General features: G+C 44.1%; 1 protein-coding gene across 1 annotated transcript in view; it reads left to right on the forward strand.

Annotated features, from left to right (window-relative positions):
- Nucleotides 1-6076: 6076 nt before the first annotated feature.
- Nucleotides 6077-16584, forward strand: part of LOC311128879 (actin-binding LIM protein 1-like) — a gene marked incomplete at its 3' end in the record, with an annotated part of 95291 nt that continues 84783 nt past the window's right edge. Inside the window, exons 1-2 of the mRNA XM_084161099.1 lie at nucleotides 6077-6198; nucleotides 6525-6637. Coding sequence (XP_084017225.1) covers nucleotides 6092-6198; nucleotides 6525-6637 — 220 coding nt within the window. The 5' untranslated portion in view covers nucleotides 6077-6091. The remainder of the gene's footprint in view (nucleotides 6199-6524; nucleotides 6638-16584) is intronic.

Raw genomic sequence — 16584 nt, forward strand, 5'->3', positions numbered from 1 at the left:
GCTCGCTGAAGTGTTTTAGGGAGCGTTTGACAGTGATGAGGGGTTGTCGTTTGACCGCGGACCCATTACGGACGCAGGCAATGAGGCAGTGATCACTGAGATCCTGGTTGAAGACAGCGGAGGTGTATTTAGATGGTAAATTAGTCAGGATGATATCTATGTGGGTGCCCATGTTTACGGATTTAGGGTTGTACCTGGTATGTTCCTTGATAACTTGTGTGAGATTGAGGGCATCTAGTTTAGATTGTAGGATGGCCGGGGTGTTAAGCATATCCCAGTTTAAGTCACCAAGCAATACAAACTCTGAGGATAGATGGGGGGCAAGCAATTCACATATGGTGTCCAGGGCACAACTGGGGGCTGAGGGGGGTCTGTAGCAAGTGGCAACAATGAGAGACTTATTTCTGGAAGATTGGAATTTTAGAAGTAGAAGCTCAAACTGTTTGGAAACAGACCTGGATAGTATGATAGAGTTCTGCAGGCTATCTCTACAGTAGATTGCAACTCCGCCCCCTTTGGCAGTTCAATCTAGACGTAAAATGTTGTAGTTTGGGATGGACATTTCTGAATTTTTGGTGGCCTTCCTAAGCCAGGATTCAGACACTACTAGAACATCATGGTTGGCGGAGTGTGCTAACGCAGTAAATAACTCAAACTTAGGGAGGAGGCTTCTGATGTTAACATGCAAGAAACCAAGGCTTTTACGGTTACAGAAGTCAACAAATGATAGCGCTTGTGGAGTAGGAGTAATACTGGGGGCTGCAGGGCCTGGGTTAACCTCTACATCACCAGAGGAACAGAGGAGGAGTAGAATAAGGATACGGCTAAAGGCTTTAAGAACTGGTCTTCTAGTGTGTTGGGTACAGAGAATAAAAGGGGCAGATTTCCGGGCGTTGTAGAATACATTCAGGGCATTATGTACAGACAAGGATATGGAAGGATATGAGTACAGTGGAGGTAAACCTAAGCGTTGGGTAACGATCAAAGAGATAGCATCACTGGAGGCACCAATTGAGCCGGTCTCCGCATGTATGGGGGGTGGGACAAAGGAGCTATCAGAGGCAGGTTGAGCAGGACTGGGGGCTCTACAGTGAAATAGTACAATAAGAACTAACCGAAACAGCAATGGGCAAGGCATATTGACATGGGAGAGAGGCATAAAGCAATCACAGGTGTTATTCGAGAGAGCTAAGACAACAGCTGGTAATGGCGACGAAAGTTTGGGCTGAGGCTAAACAGATAAACAGGATGGGTTACCGTATAAAGGAACAGTCCAGCAGACATCAGCTGAATAGCTGAGTGATCATAAGGTCCAGTGAACAGCAATAGGTGAGTCCGGGAGCAGTTCGGTGGCTGCTACAGCACAGGCGAGCAGGAGGCACGGCTGTTGATTGCGTATTGCTAGCGGGCCGGGGCTAGCAGATGGATCCTCGTGGTCGTTGCAATGGGAAGCCCGTTGAAACCACATCAGACGATTACGTCGGCAGACCAGTCGTGATGGATCGGCGGGGCTCCGTGTCAACACTAGGAGGTCCCGTCCGGTTGACAGAGAGGTAGATAGCCGCGGGATGGACCTGCCTCGAGGCTAGCTCAAGGCTAACTGGTGCTTGCTTCGGGACAGTGGTGATTAGCGAACAACAACAACAGCCATTCGGTTACAGCTAGCTAGTTGCAATGATCCAGGGTTAAGGTCCAGTGATTCAGTGATTCCGGTAGAAAATTCGATATGCTCTGGGTCGATAGCGCGCTGTGCAGACTGTGCAGACTGGCCGATAATTGTCCAGGCTAGAGCTGGCTGGTAGGTAGTGCAGGCCATGGACAATGGTGAAGACCGCTAACGGTGGCTAATAGCAAGTAGCTAGTTAGCTGGCTAGCTGGCTCGTTTCAGCCGGAGGTTCTAGATAAAAAGGTATAAAGAAATAATAGAATCCGTTCCACATTGGGTGAGGCGGGTCGCAGGAAAGTATATTTAGGTAAAGGATGGAAAGTGAGATTGAGAAATATATACGAAAAAGAAAAAAGAAAGAAAAAAAACAGGCGATTTACATGAGGACACTACAGCATACACGACCGCACTGCTATTCCATCTTAGTAGGTCAAAGCTGTGTGCAGGAATGCCCACATACAGCATTGCCATGAATTGCGGGCCGCAATTACACCCTTCTCCATCTTGCTACTACGGAGGAGAGAACGGTGGAGACTGGAGAGACCGACTCTCAACTCTCAAGGAATACATCATTGCCCTCATCCGTCAGGTCCTGGGAAACATTTGGATGACCACCACTAAATCCACTCATCTGCAGCACCAGTGCGTCACCTTGGTTTATTCTAAGTCGTTTCCACCGAGGTGGATGACGAGGATGTCAGGGGGAGAAGTAGCACAGGCCCTCTGCTGGCAGAGCTTGCTCGATTGTCTTGTTAAAAAAGATCAGGGATTTTTTTGTCCAGTTTACTCTATATTGGCTTAGATGGGTTTCGCTTCCCTATTAAATAAATACTAATAACTACATTATTTCTGTTGCCATAGGTCATTATTGTGTATTTTTACTTGTCACGATCGTTTACGGATGAGACGGACCAAGCCGCAGCGTGATAAGCGTACATATTTATTAACGTACTGAACACGAACAAAACAACAAACAAATGATACGTGAAGGCCAAGGTAGACTAATAACATACCTATACGGAACAAGATCCCACACAGACTGGTGCCAAACGGCTGCCTAAGTATGGTCCTCAATCAGAGACAACGAACTACAGCTGCCTCTGATTGGGAACCACCCTGGCCAACATAGATCTACACGATCTAGAAACTCAAGCATAGAAAACTAAACATAGAAACTACACACCCTGGCTCAACATTTAAGAGTCCCCAGAGCCAGGGCGTGACAGTACACCCCCCCCCCAAAGGTGCGGACTCCGACCGCGCCCCATAAACATAACAGGGTAGGGGCCGGGTGGGCATTCCGCCTCAGAGGCGGATCCGGCTCCGGGCGTAACCACCACCTTCTCTCCACCTCCCTGTTGCGCCCCTGGTCTGGTCTGGCACCGCTGACTGGAGCTGGACCCGACGACGGTGGAACGAACTGTACAGGCTCCGGACTGGAGCCGCTGGCCGGAGCTGGACTGGGCACCGGTGGAGCGGATTGCTCTGGCTCCGGAGTGGAGCAGCTGACCGGTGCCGGACCAGGCACCGGTGGAACAGGCACGGGCCCTGCCGGACTGGACACACGCACCACTGGCTTGGTGCGGGGAGCAGGAACGGGCCGGACCGAGCTGACAATGCGCACCACTGGCTTCGTGCGGGGAGCAGGAACGGGCCGGACCGGGCTGACGACGCGCACCACTGGCTTGGTGCGGGGAGCAGGAACGGGCCGGACCGGGCTGACGACGCGCACCACTGGCTTGGTGCGGGGAGCAGAAACGGGCCGGACCGGGCTGACGACGCGTACCACTGGCTTGGTGCGGGGAGCAGGAACGGGCCGGACCGGGCTGACGACGCGCACCACTGGCTTGGTGCGGGGAGCAGAAACGGGCCGGACCGGGCTGACGACGCGCACCACTGGCTTGGTGCGGGGAGCAGGAACGGGCCGGACCGGGCTGGCGACGCACACCACTGGCTTGGTGCGGGGAGCAGGAACGGGCCGGGCCGGACTGGGAACATGCACCACTGGCTTGGTGCGGGGAGCAGGCATGGGCCGGACCGGGCTGACGACGCGCACCACTGGCTTGGTGCGGGGAGCAGGAACGGGCCGGGCCGGGCCGGACTGGGAACACGCACCACTGGCTTGGTGCGGGGAGCAGGAACGGGCCGGACCGGGCTGACGACGCGCACCACTGGCTTGGTGCGGGGAGCAGGAACGGGCCGGACTGTACTGGGAACACACACCACTGGCCTTGTGCAGGAAGCAGGAATGGGTCGGGCCGTACTGGGAACACGTACCACTGGCTTAGTGCGGGGATCAGGAACGGGCCGGACCGGACTGGCGACACACACCACTTGCTTGGTGCGAGGAGCGGGACTGGGTTCCCTTATAAACCCCCGCTCCTTCTGCTGCCTAACCAGCTCCTCTCGCCGTGCCTCTACACTCTCCTTCTCCCTTATCGCCTCCTGTAGCTCCTCCCTCTGACCAATTAACTCCTGCTCCCTCTGGACCAATAGCCCCCGTAACCTGGTGGCCTCCTCTCCTAGTCTGCAGATTCGCCCTGTCGCTGCCTCCTGCTGCCTCGTCGTCCACGCCGTGTGCCCCCCCAAAAAAATTACTTGGGGTTGCCTCTCGGGTGTCCGTCGTAGGCACGGTTGGCACCGTTTCTCCTCTCCTGCCTGGGCATTTACCTTCGCCCATGGCCCTTTCCCCGTGAATATCTCCTCCCATGACCACTATTTGCCCACCTGAGACATCGCTATTCTCTCTTCCTGGACACGCTGCTTGGTCCTCATTTGGTGGGATCTTCTGTCACGATCGTTTACGGATGAGACGGACCAAGGCGCAGCGTGATAAGCGTACATATTTATTAACGTACTGAACACGAACAAAACAACAAACAAACGATACGTGAAGTCCAAGGTAGACTAATAACATACCTATACGGAACAAGATCCCACACAGACTGGTGCCAAACGGCTGCCTAAGTATTGTCCCCAATCAGAGACAACGAACTACAGCTGCCTCTGATTGGGAAACACCCTGGCCAACATAGATCTACACGATCTAGAAACTCAAACATAGAAAACTAAACATAGAAACTACACACCCTGGCTAAACATTTAAGAGTCCCCAGAGCCAGGGCGTGACATTACTTTACTTCTATTGCTGTGTTATACTGTATTATAATGTTGTATAATAATGTTGCATAATCACCTTCCAGTGTAAGAAATAAAGGAAATTGACATGAGCGCCACAATGCTTACTCCACCCATGCTCTACCAAGGTTTACCTTTTTTATAAAAAAAATGTTTTGCTTACTAACCAGGCCACAAGTATATATTTTTTTATCCCGTTTTCTCCCTGAATTTGGTCCGCTGGCTCATCTCTGCAACTCCTCAGTGGGCCAATTGTGCGCCATCCTATGGGGCTCCCGGTCGGTTGTGACACAGCTTTGGATTGAACCCCAGGCTGTAGTAGTGCCTCTGCATTGCAGTGCAATGCTTTTGACCGCTGCGCCACCCAGGACCCAAAGGTTTTCCAGCACACAGCTTTGACCTACTACAGTAGCTATGTTGGCCTATTGTGCTTCAAACAATGTCTATCAGACCAATGCCTACATCTCACGTAATGACCTTTTACTACAGTGGGATAAATCAGGGTCACACAGTGATTCTACAAATCTGTACTTTGAAACAAAAGTATACACCTCACACATATGGTTATGGGCTTAAGAAAAAGAACACACCTGTACCTTGTCAGATATAGAGTTGAAATGTATGACATTTTTAGTTTGCATACCAATATTACACTTTAAATACATCACAGAAGACTGAAATATAACAAAACAGTTTGACATAGAAACACCGGATATTCGTCAGTTTTAATTACGGAATTATGAAAAATATAAATAACAAAAGAGGGCGCTTTTGGTCATTGACTGCAGGAAAGGGCTACAACATCGTTTTTTGTTTTTAATAGACACTATATACAGCCCAAAACATACAGCATACATGTGGAAAAATACGTATATTATTTACAACTGCCAAATACAGCAGTGCTAGCAATCCCATAGGGGAAGATCCCAGGAGGGGCCTTCTTAATAATTTATTTATATTCCATATCTCTATTGAAGGTGGAATATATTGTTCTTGTCTCTGGAAACACAATCAATACTTAACCTTACATATCCACAGAGGCATTGGCATTTTACTGTTGCCGTACCCTTTGTCAAAGTGACATACAGTAACCTAATCTAATGGACACACAAACACACATTTCTACACTCGTACACTTGGAAGATCAACAAATGGATGCAAAGGGATAGATGACTAGCATGACTAATTTACTTCTGTTGTGTCCCTGCAGTGTGTGGCTGTGACCTGGCTCAGGGAGGCTTCTTCATGAAGAATGGAGACTACCTGTGTACCCTGGACTACCAGCGAATGCACGGTACACGCTGCAACAGCTGTCGGGACTTTGTGGAGGGAGAGGTGGTCACTGCCCTAGGCAAGACCTACCACCCTGCCTGCTTCGTCTGCACCATCTGCAAGTAAGAATCTCTTTTTCAAAGGAGCCCTGGTCAAGAGCTAGCAGCATTACTCATTATCCATCTCAGTACTCTTATTGTTCACATTCATTATACTCTTCTTATCATCCTGCCTGCATTCACTTGTCTGCATAGATTGCTTTGGTCTTGAAAGGGGTCAATCGGCTCACTCCAACAATGCTGACACACATTCACCTCATCATACACTGTTAATCAATACACTAAATATTCCCAACCTGATGTACCCTAATGTGACCTGTGCTACACATCTGTCTGTATCCGTCTTGTGTCTGATTATTAGTCCATGCCTCTTTCTGTCTCTCCCACAGACGACCATTTCCTGCAGGGGATAGGGTCACCTTCAATGGCAAAGACTGTCTGTGTCAGTACTGTGTCCAGCCCACGTCCCCAGGACCTGGCAAAGACCTCATGGACTCCAACTGTAAGTAGCCTCTGCCACCACTATACTTACAGTACTGTATGTGGGTTAGTTACATTGAACTAATACTCAAACTCAAATACTAAAAAAATTACTAGGGCCAACCAATTTTTTTGAGATCATATGATGTGTGTAACCCATTGTCTGTGATAAACACCAGAACTCTGTAAACAATTCGTAACCAATATAAAGTATTCAGTAATAAGCACAGTAATATTACATATATACTGCAGCTCAGCCATTGCTTGGTCCTAGATCTGTTTGTGCTGTGTAGCCAAATCTGGGACCAGTTTAGCTGAGAAATATTTTCACAATCATTATACTCTAACCCAGTTCTACAGTACATGTTAACTGAGAGGGGAGGAGAAAGGAGGAGAGATCACTCAGACTCTCCCTCCCTCCCATCCTTTCCCCTCCCTTTCCTTCCTTTCTCTCCTCCCTCCCCAGGCTCCAGTAGGAATAGCCATATTTCTTTATGAATAACACAAAGACAGGCAACTGGTAAATTATGCATGACCATGCATTTCCTCTAGTAGAGCAGGGAATCTACTGCAGCTCCTGCATGGTTCCATTCCTGGGTTGTGTTCATTAAGGCAAGCCACATAAATCATTTTAAAGGCCCAGTGCAGTCAAAAACGTGATTTTCCTGTGTTGAATATATATTTCCACACTATGAGGTTGGAATAATACTGTGAAATTGTGAAAATTGTGATAATGCCCTTTTAGTGTAAGAGCTATTTGAAAAGACAGCCTGAAATTTCAGCCTGTTTTGGTGGACTTGAGTTTTGGTAAATAGAAAGAGAGTTACAAACCTCTCTGCCAATAACATCTAGTTTTCAGTTTTCCCCTCCACACTCAGACCACTCCCAGACAGTCCTAGCAAAATTCTTGCTTGAGAAATTGCTCTTTGCAAAGAAGCTATTTTTGTTTGTTTTAAATTAAAATTGTCAAAATAATCAGAGTAAGGTACTTAATTCCATTTATGCACGCTCACCTCCACTTTTAAGCTCCGCCAGCCCAACAACTTCCTGTGTAGTGCCTGTTTCAATCTTCTGTACTGACAGCTGTCAAAACACAGTAAACACAAAATGTATTTCTACACCTATTGCCTTCTTGACCTCCCCCCTATATCGTGGAAAACTCAGTTGTTGCTTCAAAATGAAAAGAAAAATGGATTTACGATGTACATATCGAGTTACATCGACAACTACGAGGGTGGGTATTCTCAACTAGCTAGCTACCATATATCCCAACGCACCATATTTCAGCCGGCACATTTCAGCCTGCACAAACCATTTGATAAGTGTTAGCCAATTTAACTTTTACTGCAGTGGGCTAAACCAGGGTCACACAGATGATGTTGATGTTAAGATGTGTCTGTGACTTGAACTCTGTGAAGCATTTATTTGGGCTGCAATTTCTGAGGCTGGTAACTCTAATGAACTTATCCTCTGCAACAGAGGTAAATCTGGGTCTTCCATTCCTGTGGCGGTCCTCATGAGAGCCTGTTTCATCATAGCGCTTGATGGTTTTTGCGACTGCACTTGAAGAAACTTTAAAAGTTCTTGAAATGTTCCATATTGACTGAACTTCATGTTGAAGCTGGTTGAGCGATTGCCAAGAGTGTGTAAAGCTGTCATCAAGGCAAAGGGTGGCTATTTGAAGAATCTCAAATATAAAATATATTTGATTTGTTAAACACTTTTTTGGTTACTACATGATTCCATATGTGTTATTTCATAGTTTTGATGTCTTCACTATTCTGCAATGTAGAAAATAGTAAAAATAAAGAAAACCCCTGGAATGAGTAGGTGTGTCCAAACTTTTGACTGGTACTGTACATCACAGAATACTGAAATATAACAAAACCGTTTGACATAGAAACATGATTTTTGGCAGTAAAAAATAAAATAAATCTTTATTAATTATGAAAAATATGAATAACATTCCACCCATGAGGTCAAAGAGGGCGATTTGGTCATTTGACTGCAGGAAACGGCTACAACCGACCTCCTCATTGACACAACTGCAATAAATGGCCCTGAAGTCTGATCCCCAGACCCAATGGCAAAAACTAGTTCACAAACACTAGTTCACATCAAAAAATACTTTAAATTGTTAAATCAATTAGGAGTGCATTTGACAATGGGTCAATGACTTTAACCATCAATAAAAAAAATAACATTAATAAACAGTTATGGTTAAACTTGTGGATAGTAATTTGTTTTGCCAAATTGTAAGCCTATTAGGCTTGGTTGAATAATGGTTTATAAATGCACTTAAAATTATTTCATAATGTAACCTTGCAAGGGTTTCACTGTTGAGGAACATTCTTCTAAATTTTGAATAGGATGCATTGATTCAATTATGTATTTATCCTAGGAATTAAGGCATCATGTCAAGATCCACCCATCTGCGCATCACGCTTGAAATAACGACAACCTTGAACGGGCCCACATTTGTTGACACTGAGGTCACGTGACAGTGCGCGAAGAACGGGTTGAGAAGAAGGTCAGTGTGCAAAATCCAGACATGGGAGATTGCCACGAAAGAAACAAAGTGTTGTAGACAAGATAAAAACGTCAACACAGGAGATAGAAAGTACGTTTTCCATGCAATTTGTTTTGCTTTTTTGTATAAATGAATTCTGCTGGATGACATAGCATAGGTAGTGAGCTAGCTAGAAAGCGTTGCCAGCTAGCTAGCCTAGTGTTTGTATTTGTATTTATTATGGATCCCCATTAGACCCCATTGGGGTCCAGCAAAACTAAGGCAGTTATACCATTTTAAAAAATATTACAATACATTCACAGATTTCACAAAACACTGTATGCCCTCAGGCCCCAACTCCACCACTGCTACATATCTACAATACAAAATCCATGTGTGTGTATAGTGCGTATGTTATCGTGTGTGTGTATGCATGTGTCTGTGTCGATGTTGTGTTGGGGACTGTGAAGAGACCTCTTGTGGGGTATGCATGGGTGTCCGATCTGTGCGCCAGTAGTTCAAACAGACAGCTCGGTGCATTCAACATGTCAATACCTCTCACAAATACAAATAGTGATGAAGTCAATCTCTCCTCCACTTTGAGCCAGGCGAGATTGACATGCATATTATTAATGTTAGCTCTCTGTGTACATCTAAGGGCCAGCCGTGCTGCCCTGTTCTGAGCCAATTGCCACTTTTTGTGGCACCTGACCACACGACTGAACATTAGTCCAGGTGCGATAAAACTAGGGCCTGTAGGACCTGCCTTGTTGATAGTGCTGTTAAGAAGGTAGAGCAGGGCTTTATTATGGACAGACTTCTCCACATCTTAGCTACTGTTGTATCAATATGTTTTGGCCATGACAGTTTACAATCCAGGGTTACTCATTTATCTTTGTTTCATAGTGTAGTTTCTTCTTCTTTTTATTCAGTTTAGTCACATGATTTCTCAATTTGCAATACGTTTGCAAATCAGTTGTGCAGCCAGACTTATTTGCCATTCCTTTTGCCTCATCCCTCTCAACCATACAATTTTTCAATTCGTCATCAATCCATGGGGATTTAACAGTTTTTACAGTCATTTTCTTAATGGGTGCATGCTTATTAGTAACTGGAATAAGCAATTTCATAAATGTGTCAAGTGCATTGTCTGTTTGCTCCTCATTACACATCATAGACCAACAAATATTCTTTACATCAACAACATAGGAATCACTACAAAACATATTGTTTGAGGTCTTATACACTATATTATATTTGTATATTTGTAACAAGCATGGATCTGGATACTGCTTTCAAGCACATTTCTGCAGCATTAGTAAAGATTTGATCAATACATGTTGATGATTTCATTCCTGTGCTGTTTGTAACTACCCTGGGAGGTTGACTGATAACCTGAACCAGGTTGCAGGCACTGGTTAGTTTGAAGCCTTTTCTTGAGTGGGCAGCTTGATGAAAGCCAGTCAATATTTAAATCACCCAGAAAATATACATCTCTGTTGATATCACATACATTATCAAACATTTCACACGTTATCCAGATACTGACTGTTAGCACTTGGTGGTCTATAGCAGCTTCCCACAAGAATGGGCTTTAGGTGAGGCAGATGAACCTGTAGCCATATTACCTCAACAGTATTTAACATGCGATCCTCTCTAAGCTTTACAGGAATGTCGTTGTGAATATAAACAGCAACACCTCCACCACTGGCATTTCTGTATTTTCTGTAAATGTTATAACCTTGTATTGCTACGACTGTATCATCAAATGTATTATCTAAGTGAGTTTCAGAGATAGACAGAATATGAATGTCATCTGTTACTAGCAAATTATTGATTTCACAAACCTTGTTTCTTAAGCAACATATGTTAACGTGGGCTATTTTGAGCACTTTTCTGGAATGCTTACTTGTTTTCATTGCTTTACTGGGAAGCTTAGCACAAGTAGATATGCTCATGTTATTTATGTTAGTGCAGGGTGAGCTTCACACAGTGGACTTCCTACTAGGGCACACCGCCTCAGTGCTAACAGTATAAATCTGGTTCATAGGCACATGATTACTGCATACAATAGCTGTAGGATCAGCAGAGGCATTCAGGGAAGTTAGCGGGACATTAATTAGGTTACTTACATTGTGTCTACCAACGCCCCTGGTACAGTGAGGGAAAAAGTATTTGATCCCCTGCTGATTTTGTACGTTTGCCCACTGACAAAGACATGATCAGTCTATAATTGTAATGGTAGGTTTATTTGAACAGTGAGAGAAAGAATAACAACAAAAAAATCCAGAAAAACGCATGTCAAAAATGTTATAAATTGATTTGCATTTTAATGAGAAAAGTAAATATTTGACCCCTCTGCAAAACATGACTTAGTACTTGGTGGCAAAACCCTTGTTGGCAATCACAGAAGTCAGACGTTTCTTGTAGTTGGTCACCAGGTTTGCACACATCTCAGGAGGGATTTTGTCCCACTCCTCTTTGCAGATCTTCTCCAAGTCATTAAGGTTTCAAGGCTGACGTTTGGCAACTTGAACCTTCAGCTCCCTCCACAGATTTCTATGGGATTAAGGTCTGGAGACTGGCTAGGCCACTCCAGGACCTTAATGTGCTTCTTCTTGAGCCACTCCTTTGTTGCCTTGGCTGTGTGTTTTGGGTCACTGTCATGCTGGAATACCCATCCACGACCCATTTTCAATGCCCTGGCTGAGGGAAGGAGGTTCTCACCCAAGATTTGACGATACATGGCCCTGTCCATCATCCCTTTGATGCGTTGAAGTTGTCCTGTCCCCTTAGCAGAAAAACACCCCCAAAGCATAATGTTTCCACCTCCATGTTTGACGGTGGGGATGGTGTTCTTGGGGTCATAGGCAGCATTCCTCCTCCTCCAAACACGGCGAGTTTAGTTGATGCCAAAGAGCTCCATTTTGGTCTCATCTGACCACAACACTTTCACCCAGTTCTCCTCTGAATCATTCAGATGTTCATTGGCAAACTTCAGACGGGCATGTATATGTGCTTTCTTGAGCAGGGGGACCTTGCGGGCGCTGCAGGATTTCAGTCCTTTACGGCATAGTGTGTTACCAATTGTTTTCTTGGTGACTATGGTCCCAGCTGCCTTGAGATCATTGACAAGATCCTCCCGTGTAGTTCTGGGCTGATTCCTCACCGTTCTCATGATCATTGCAACTCCACGAGGTGAGATCTTGCATGGAGCCCCAGGCCGAGGGAGATTGACAGTTATTTTGTGTTTCTTCCATTTGCAAATAATCACACCAACTGTTGTCACCTTCTCACCAAGCTGCTTGGCGATGGTCTTGTAGCCCATTCCAGCCTTGTGTAGGTCTACAATCTTGTCCCTGACATCCTTGGAGAGCTCTTTGGTCTTGGCCATGGTGGAGAGTTTGGAATCTGATTGATTAATTGCTTCTGTGGACAGGTGTCTTTTATACAGGTGACAAGCTGAGATTAGGAGCACTCCCTTTAAGAGTATGCTCCTAATTTCAGCTCGTTACCTGTATAAAAGACACCTGGGAGCCATAAATCTTTCTGATTGAGAGGGGGTCAAATACTTATTTCCCTCATTAAAATGCAAATCAATTCATAACATTTTTGACATGCATTTTTCTGGATTTGTTTGTTGTTATTCTGTCTCTCACTGTTCAAATAAACCTACCATTAAAATTATAGACTGATCATTTCTTTGTCAGTGGGCAAATGTACAAAATCAGCAGGGGATCAAATACTTTTTTCCCTCGCTGTATAATGTACATTTGCTGAAGCATTATGACTACTCAGCGTCACAATGGTAGGGATTAACTGAGTTGGGCTTGGGTCATTGATAAGTCATTTTCTCAATGTTGGCAAGCTAGTTAACTGTAGCTAGCTAATGTTAGCTTTTCTGGTGTTTTTGTTAGGCCTACCAACTAGGCTAGCTAGCTAGTTACCATCTACAGAATAGACTTTCCATGCAATTTGTTGAGTTTTTTGTAATAGCTAGTACGCTTGCTAGCTAGTTTTCTAACCTTTACTAGCTAGCTATGCCATGGTCGCTACTCACTAGGCTAGCTAACTAGCTAGCTAAAGTTAGCAGGGCTCGATGGTCTAATCTTCCCTGAACCTTGTTTTCATAGTATCGGTACCCCAAGGTATTATGTGAGACACACCCAGCATGTTAACGTTAGTTAGCTAGCTAGCGCTTGTGTCAAAACACTATGAGGAACATTTGTTCCTTTTCAATCTAGCTAAACACTAGCTAACTTATTAGTGTTAGTAAGCACTATTATTGGTAGCTGGATAACACAACTAGTTAGGTAGGAGGTCTAAACTATAGAAATCATGATGATGATAACTAGTATAGGGTAATGTAAATTGTCATAGCTACATTGTTCTTCTCTACCGCAGATTAGGTCTTACTCCAGGATGGGAAAATGCTTATGAGAAAAAAACAGATAAAGACAGAGACAGAGTTGTTGATTTCCATTGTTACTTGTAATGTTAAAAGGGAAGAAAAAGACAATCCCATTTTTTCTAAATTAGCTATCTAGGCTACTGCACACTACCACTAGAATAGTTGTTTTTATGTTATCGAGTAGGCCTTTATCTTTGTTTAATCAAATTGTTAATCTAACAATAAAAATCCTTGTAATTTTGTAAGAAATGTAAGGTGTTTTTACGTGTTGCAATAAAGTATACCCTTGGGGTACCTACACCACTAAAAGAGAAGCTCATCTTTTGTTTGTATGTATTTTTACTTGGGAAAGGGGATACTTCAACCAAAATGTGTCTTCCGCATTTAACCCAACCCCTTTGTATCGGAGAGGTTGTGGGGGGCTGCCTTAATCGAAGTCCACAGCGCCCAGGGAGCAGTTGGGGGTTAACTGCCTTGCTCACGGGCAGAACAGCAGACTATTTCACCTTGGGGATTCAAACCAGCTACCTTTTGGTTACTGGCCCAACGCTCTTAACTGCTAGGCTATCTGCCACCTTACTTACTACTTGTATAGAAATTGCTCATAGGTAACAAAAAGTTACACTTAACTTTAAATAGCAAAATCCTGTGTTACAACTAGCGACGACCTTGTACTTATGCCAATATTACAGATATGTACTCTGGTGTATTAGTGTGATTATTTTCTCTCTTGGATTGCGCTGTCAGAAGCTGACGATTAGATTGTCAGGATGGTAGGTACACAATAATTACAAGTAAGTATCCCTCAAGATACACTTCATTTTAACTAGCTAAATCCTGTGTAACACCTAGTAATTACAATGTAGGTATGCGGATATTAAATGTACTCTGTGGTGTACTAGTGTGTTTATTTTCTCACTAGGATGGTGCCTTCAGAAGCTTTGCAATTGGGGTCAGGTTATAAGGATTGGTAATTAACTATATCAGTACACATTGATTACAAGTATCCCTCAAGATACACTTCATTTTAACTAGCTTAATCCTAGTTTATCCTTCCACTTGGAGGGTGCTTCCGGAAGCCTTAAAATAAGGGCCAGGTTCTCAGGATGGGTAATGTACTATATAAGTATACACTAATTACAAGTAAGTACCCTTCAAGATACACTTAATTTTAACTCGCTAAATCCTGTGTAACACCTAGTAATTACATTGTACTTATGCAGATTTTACATGTACTCTGTGGTGTACTTGTGTGTTTATCCTCCCACTTGAGGATGACACCTGTATGGTAGACCACAGTCAGTGAGGTTGACGTATATATCTTATCTGTTTTTGTAAACTCAACCAAGTCAACTCAGATGGTACACTTTTTGGGGGCAAGTGCTAGCTACAAGATTGAGTGGACATTTTGAGGTGTGTGCATTCACGGATAGGTAATTAGAGACTATGTAATCTCGGGACACCCAGCGCATCTGTCCACAACAGATTACAACCTTGTGATAGTTATTACTGAATTGAATGCAGCTGAGAAGAAACTAAAATCTGGTGAATTAATGGAAATTTGCCCATTTGTAACAAGCATGGTATCAGTTATTCGTTGTTACAACTCTGTAACTACAGACTGCAATTACCACCAGTTACATGTTATTACAGAGAAAGTATGAGTTAATACAATTAACTACAATGCTTCACCTGCCACCTGCTAATTACACATGTAATTACAATGTAATAAAGACTCCTTAAAATGAAGCGTTACCGCAATTTATCTTGCTAGCTATTTTTATTTTATTTATTTCACCTTTATTTAACCAGGTAAACCAGTTGAGAACAAGTTCTCATTTACAACTGCGACCTGGCCAAGATAAAGCAAAGCAGTGCGATAAAAACAACAACACAGAGTTACATATGGGGTAAAACAAAACAAAGTCAAAAATACAACAGAAATACATATAATATACAGTGTGTGCAAATTTAGCAAGTTATGGAGGTAAGGCAATAAAATAGGCTATAGTGCAAAATAATTACAATTAGTATTAACACTGGAATGATAGATGTGCAAGAGATGATGTGCAAATAGAGATACTGGGGTACAAATGAGCAAAATAAATAACAATATAGGGATGAGGTAGTTGGGCGGGCTAATTTCAGATGGGCTGTGTACAGGTGCAGTGATCGGTAAGGTGCTCTGACAACTGATGCTTAAAGTTAGTGAGGGAGATAAGTGTCTCCAGCTTCAGAGATTTTTGCAATTTGTTCCAGTCATTGGCAGCAGAGAACTGGAAGGAATTGCGGCCAAAGGAGGTGTTGGCTTTGGGGATGACCAGTGAGATATACCCGCTGGAGCGCAGACTACGGGTGGGTGTTGCTATGGTGACCAATGAGCTAAGATAAGGCGGGGATTTGCCTAGCAGTGATTTATAGATGGCCTGGAGCCAGTGGGTTTGGCGACGAATATGTAGTGAGGACCAGCCAACAAGAGCGTACAGGTCACAGTGGTGGGTATTATATGGGGCTTTGGAGACAAAACGGATGGCACTGTGATAGACTACATCCAATTTGCTGAGTAGAGTGTTGGAGGCTATTTTGTAAATGACATCGACGAAGTCAAGGATCGGTAGGATAGTCAGTTTTACGAGGGCATGTTTGGCAGCATGAGTGAAGGAGGCTTTGTTGCGAAATAGGAAACCGATTCTAGATTTAACTTTGGATTGGAGATTCTTAATGTGAGTCTGGAAGGAGAGTTTACAGTCTAACCAGACACCTAGATATTTGTAGTTGTCCACATACTCTAGGTCAGACCCGTCGAGAGTAGTGATTCTAGTCGGGTGGGCGGGTGCAAGCAGCGTTCGGTTGAAGAGCATGCATTTAGTTTTACTAGTGTTTAAGAGCAGTTGGAGGCTACTGAAGGAGTGTTGTATGGAATTGAAGCTCGTTTGGAGGTTTGTTAACACAGTGTCCAATGAAGGGCCAGATGTATACAAAATGGTGTCGTCTGCGTAGAGGTGGATCTGAGAGTCACCAGCAGCAAGAGCGACGTCATTGATATACA

This window comes from Coregonus lavaretus (assembly GCF_964263955.1).
Source record: "Coregonus lavaretus genome assembly, chromosome: 1".
NCBI lineage: Eukaryota > Metazoa > Chordata > Actinopteri > Salmoniformes > Salmonidae > Coregonus > Coregonus lavaretus.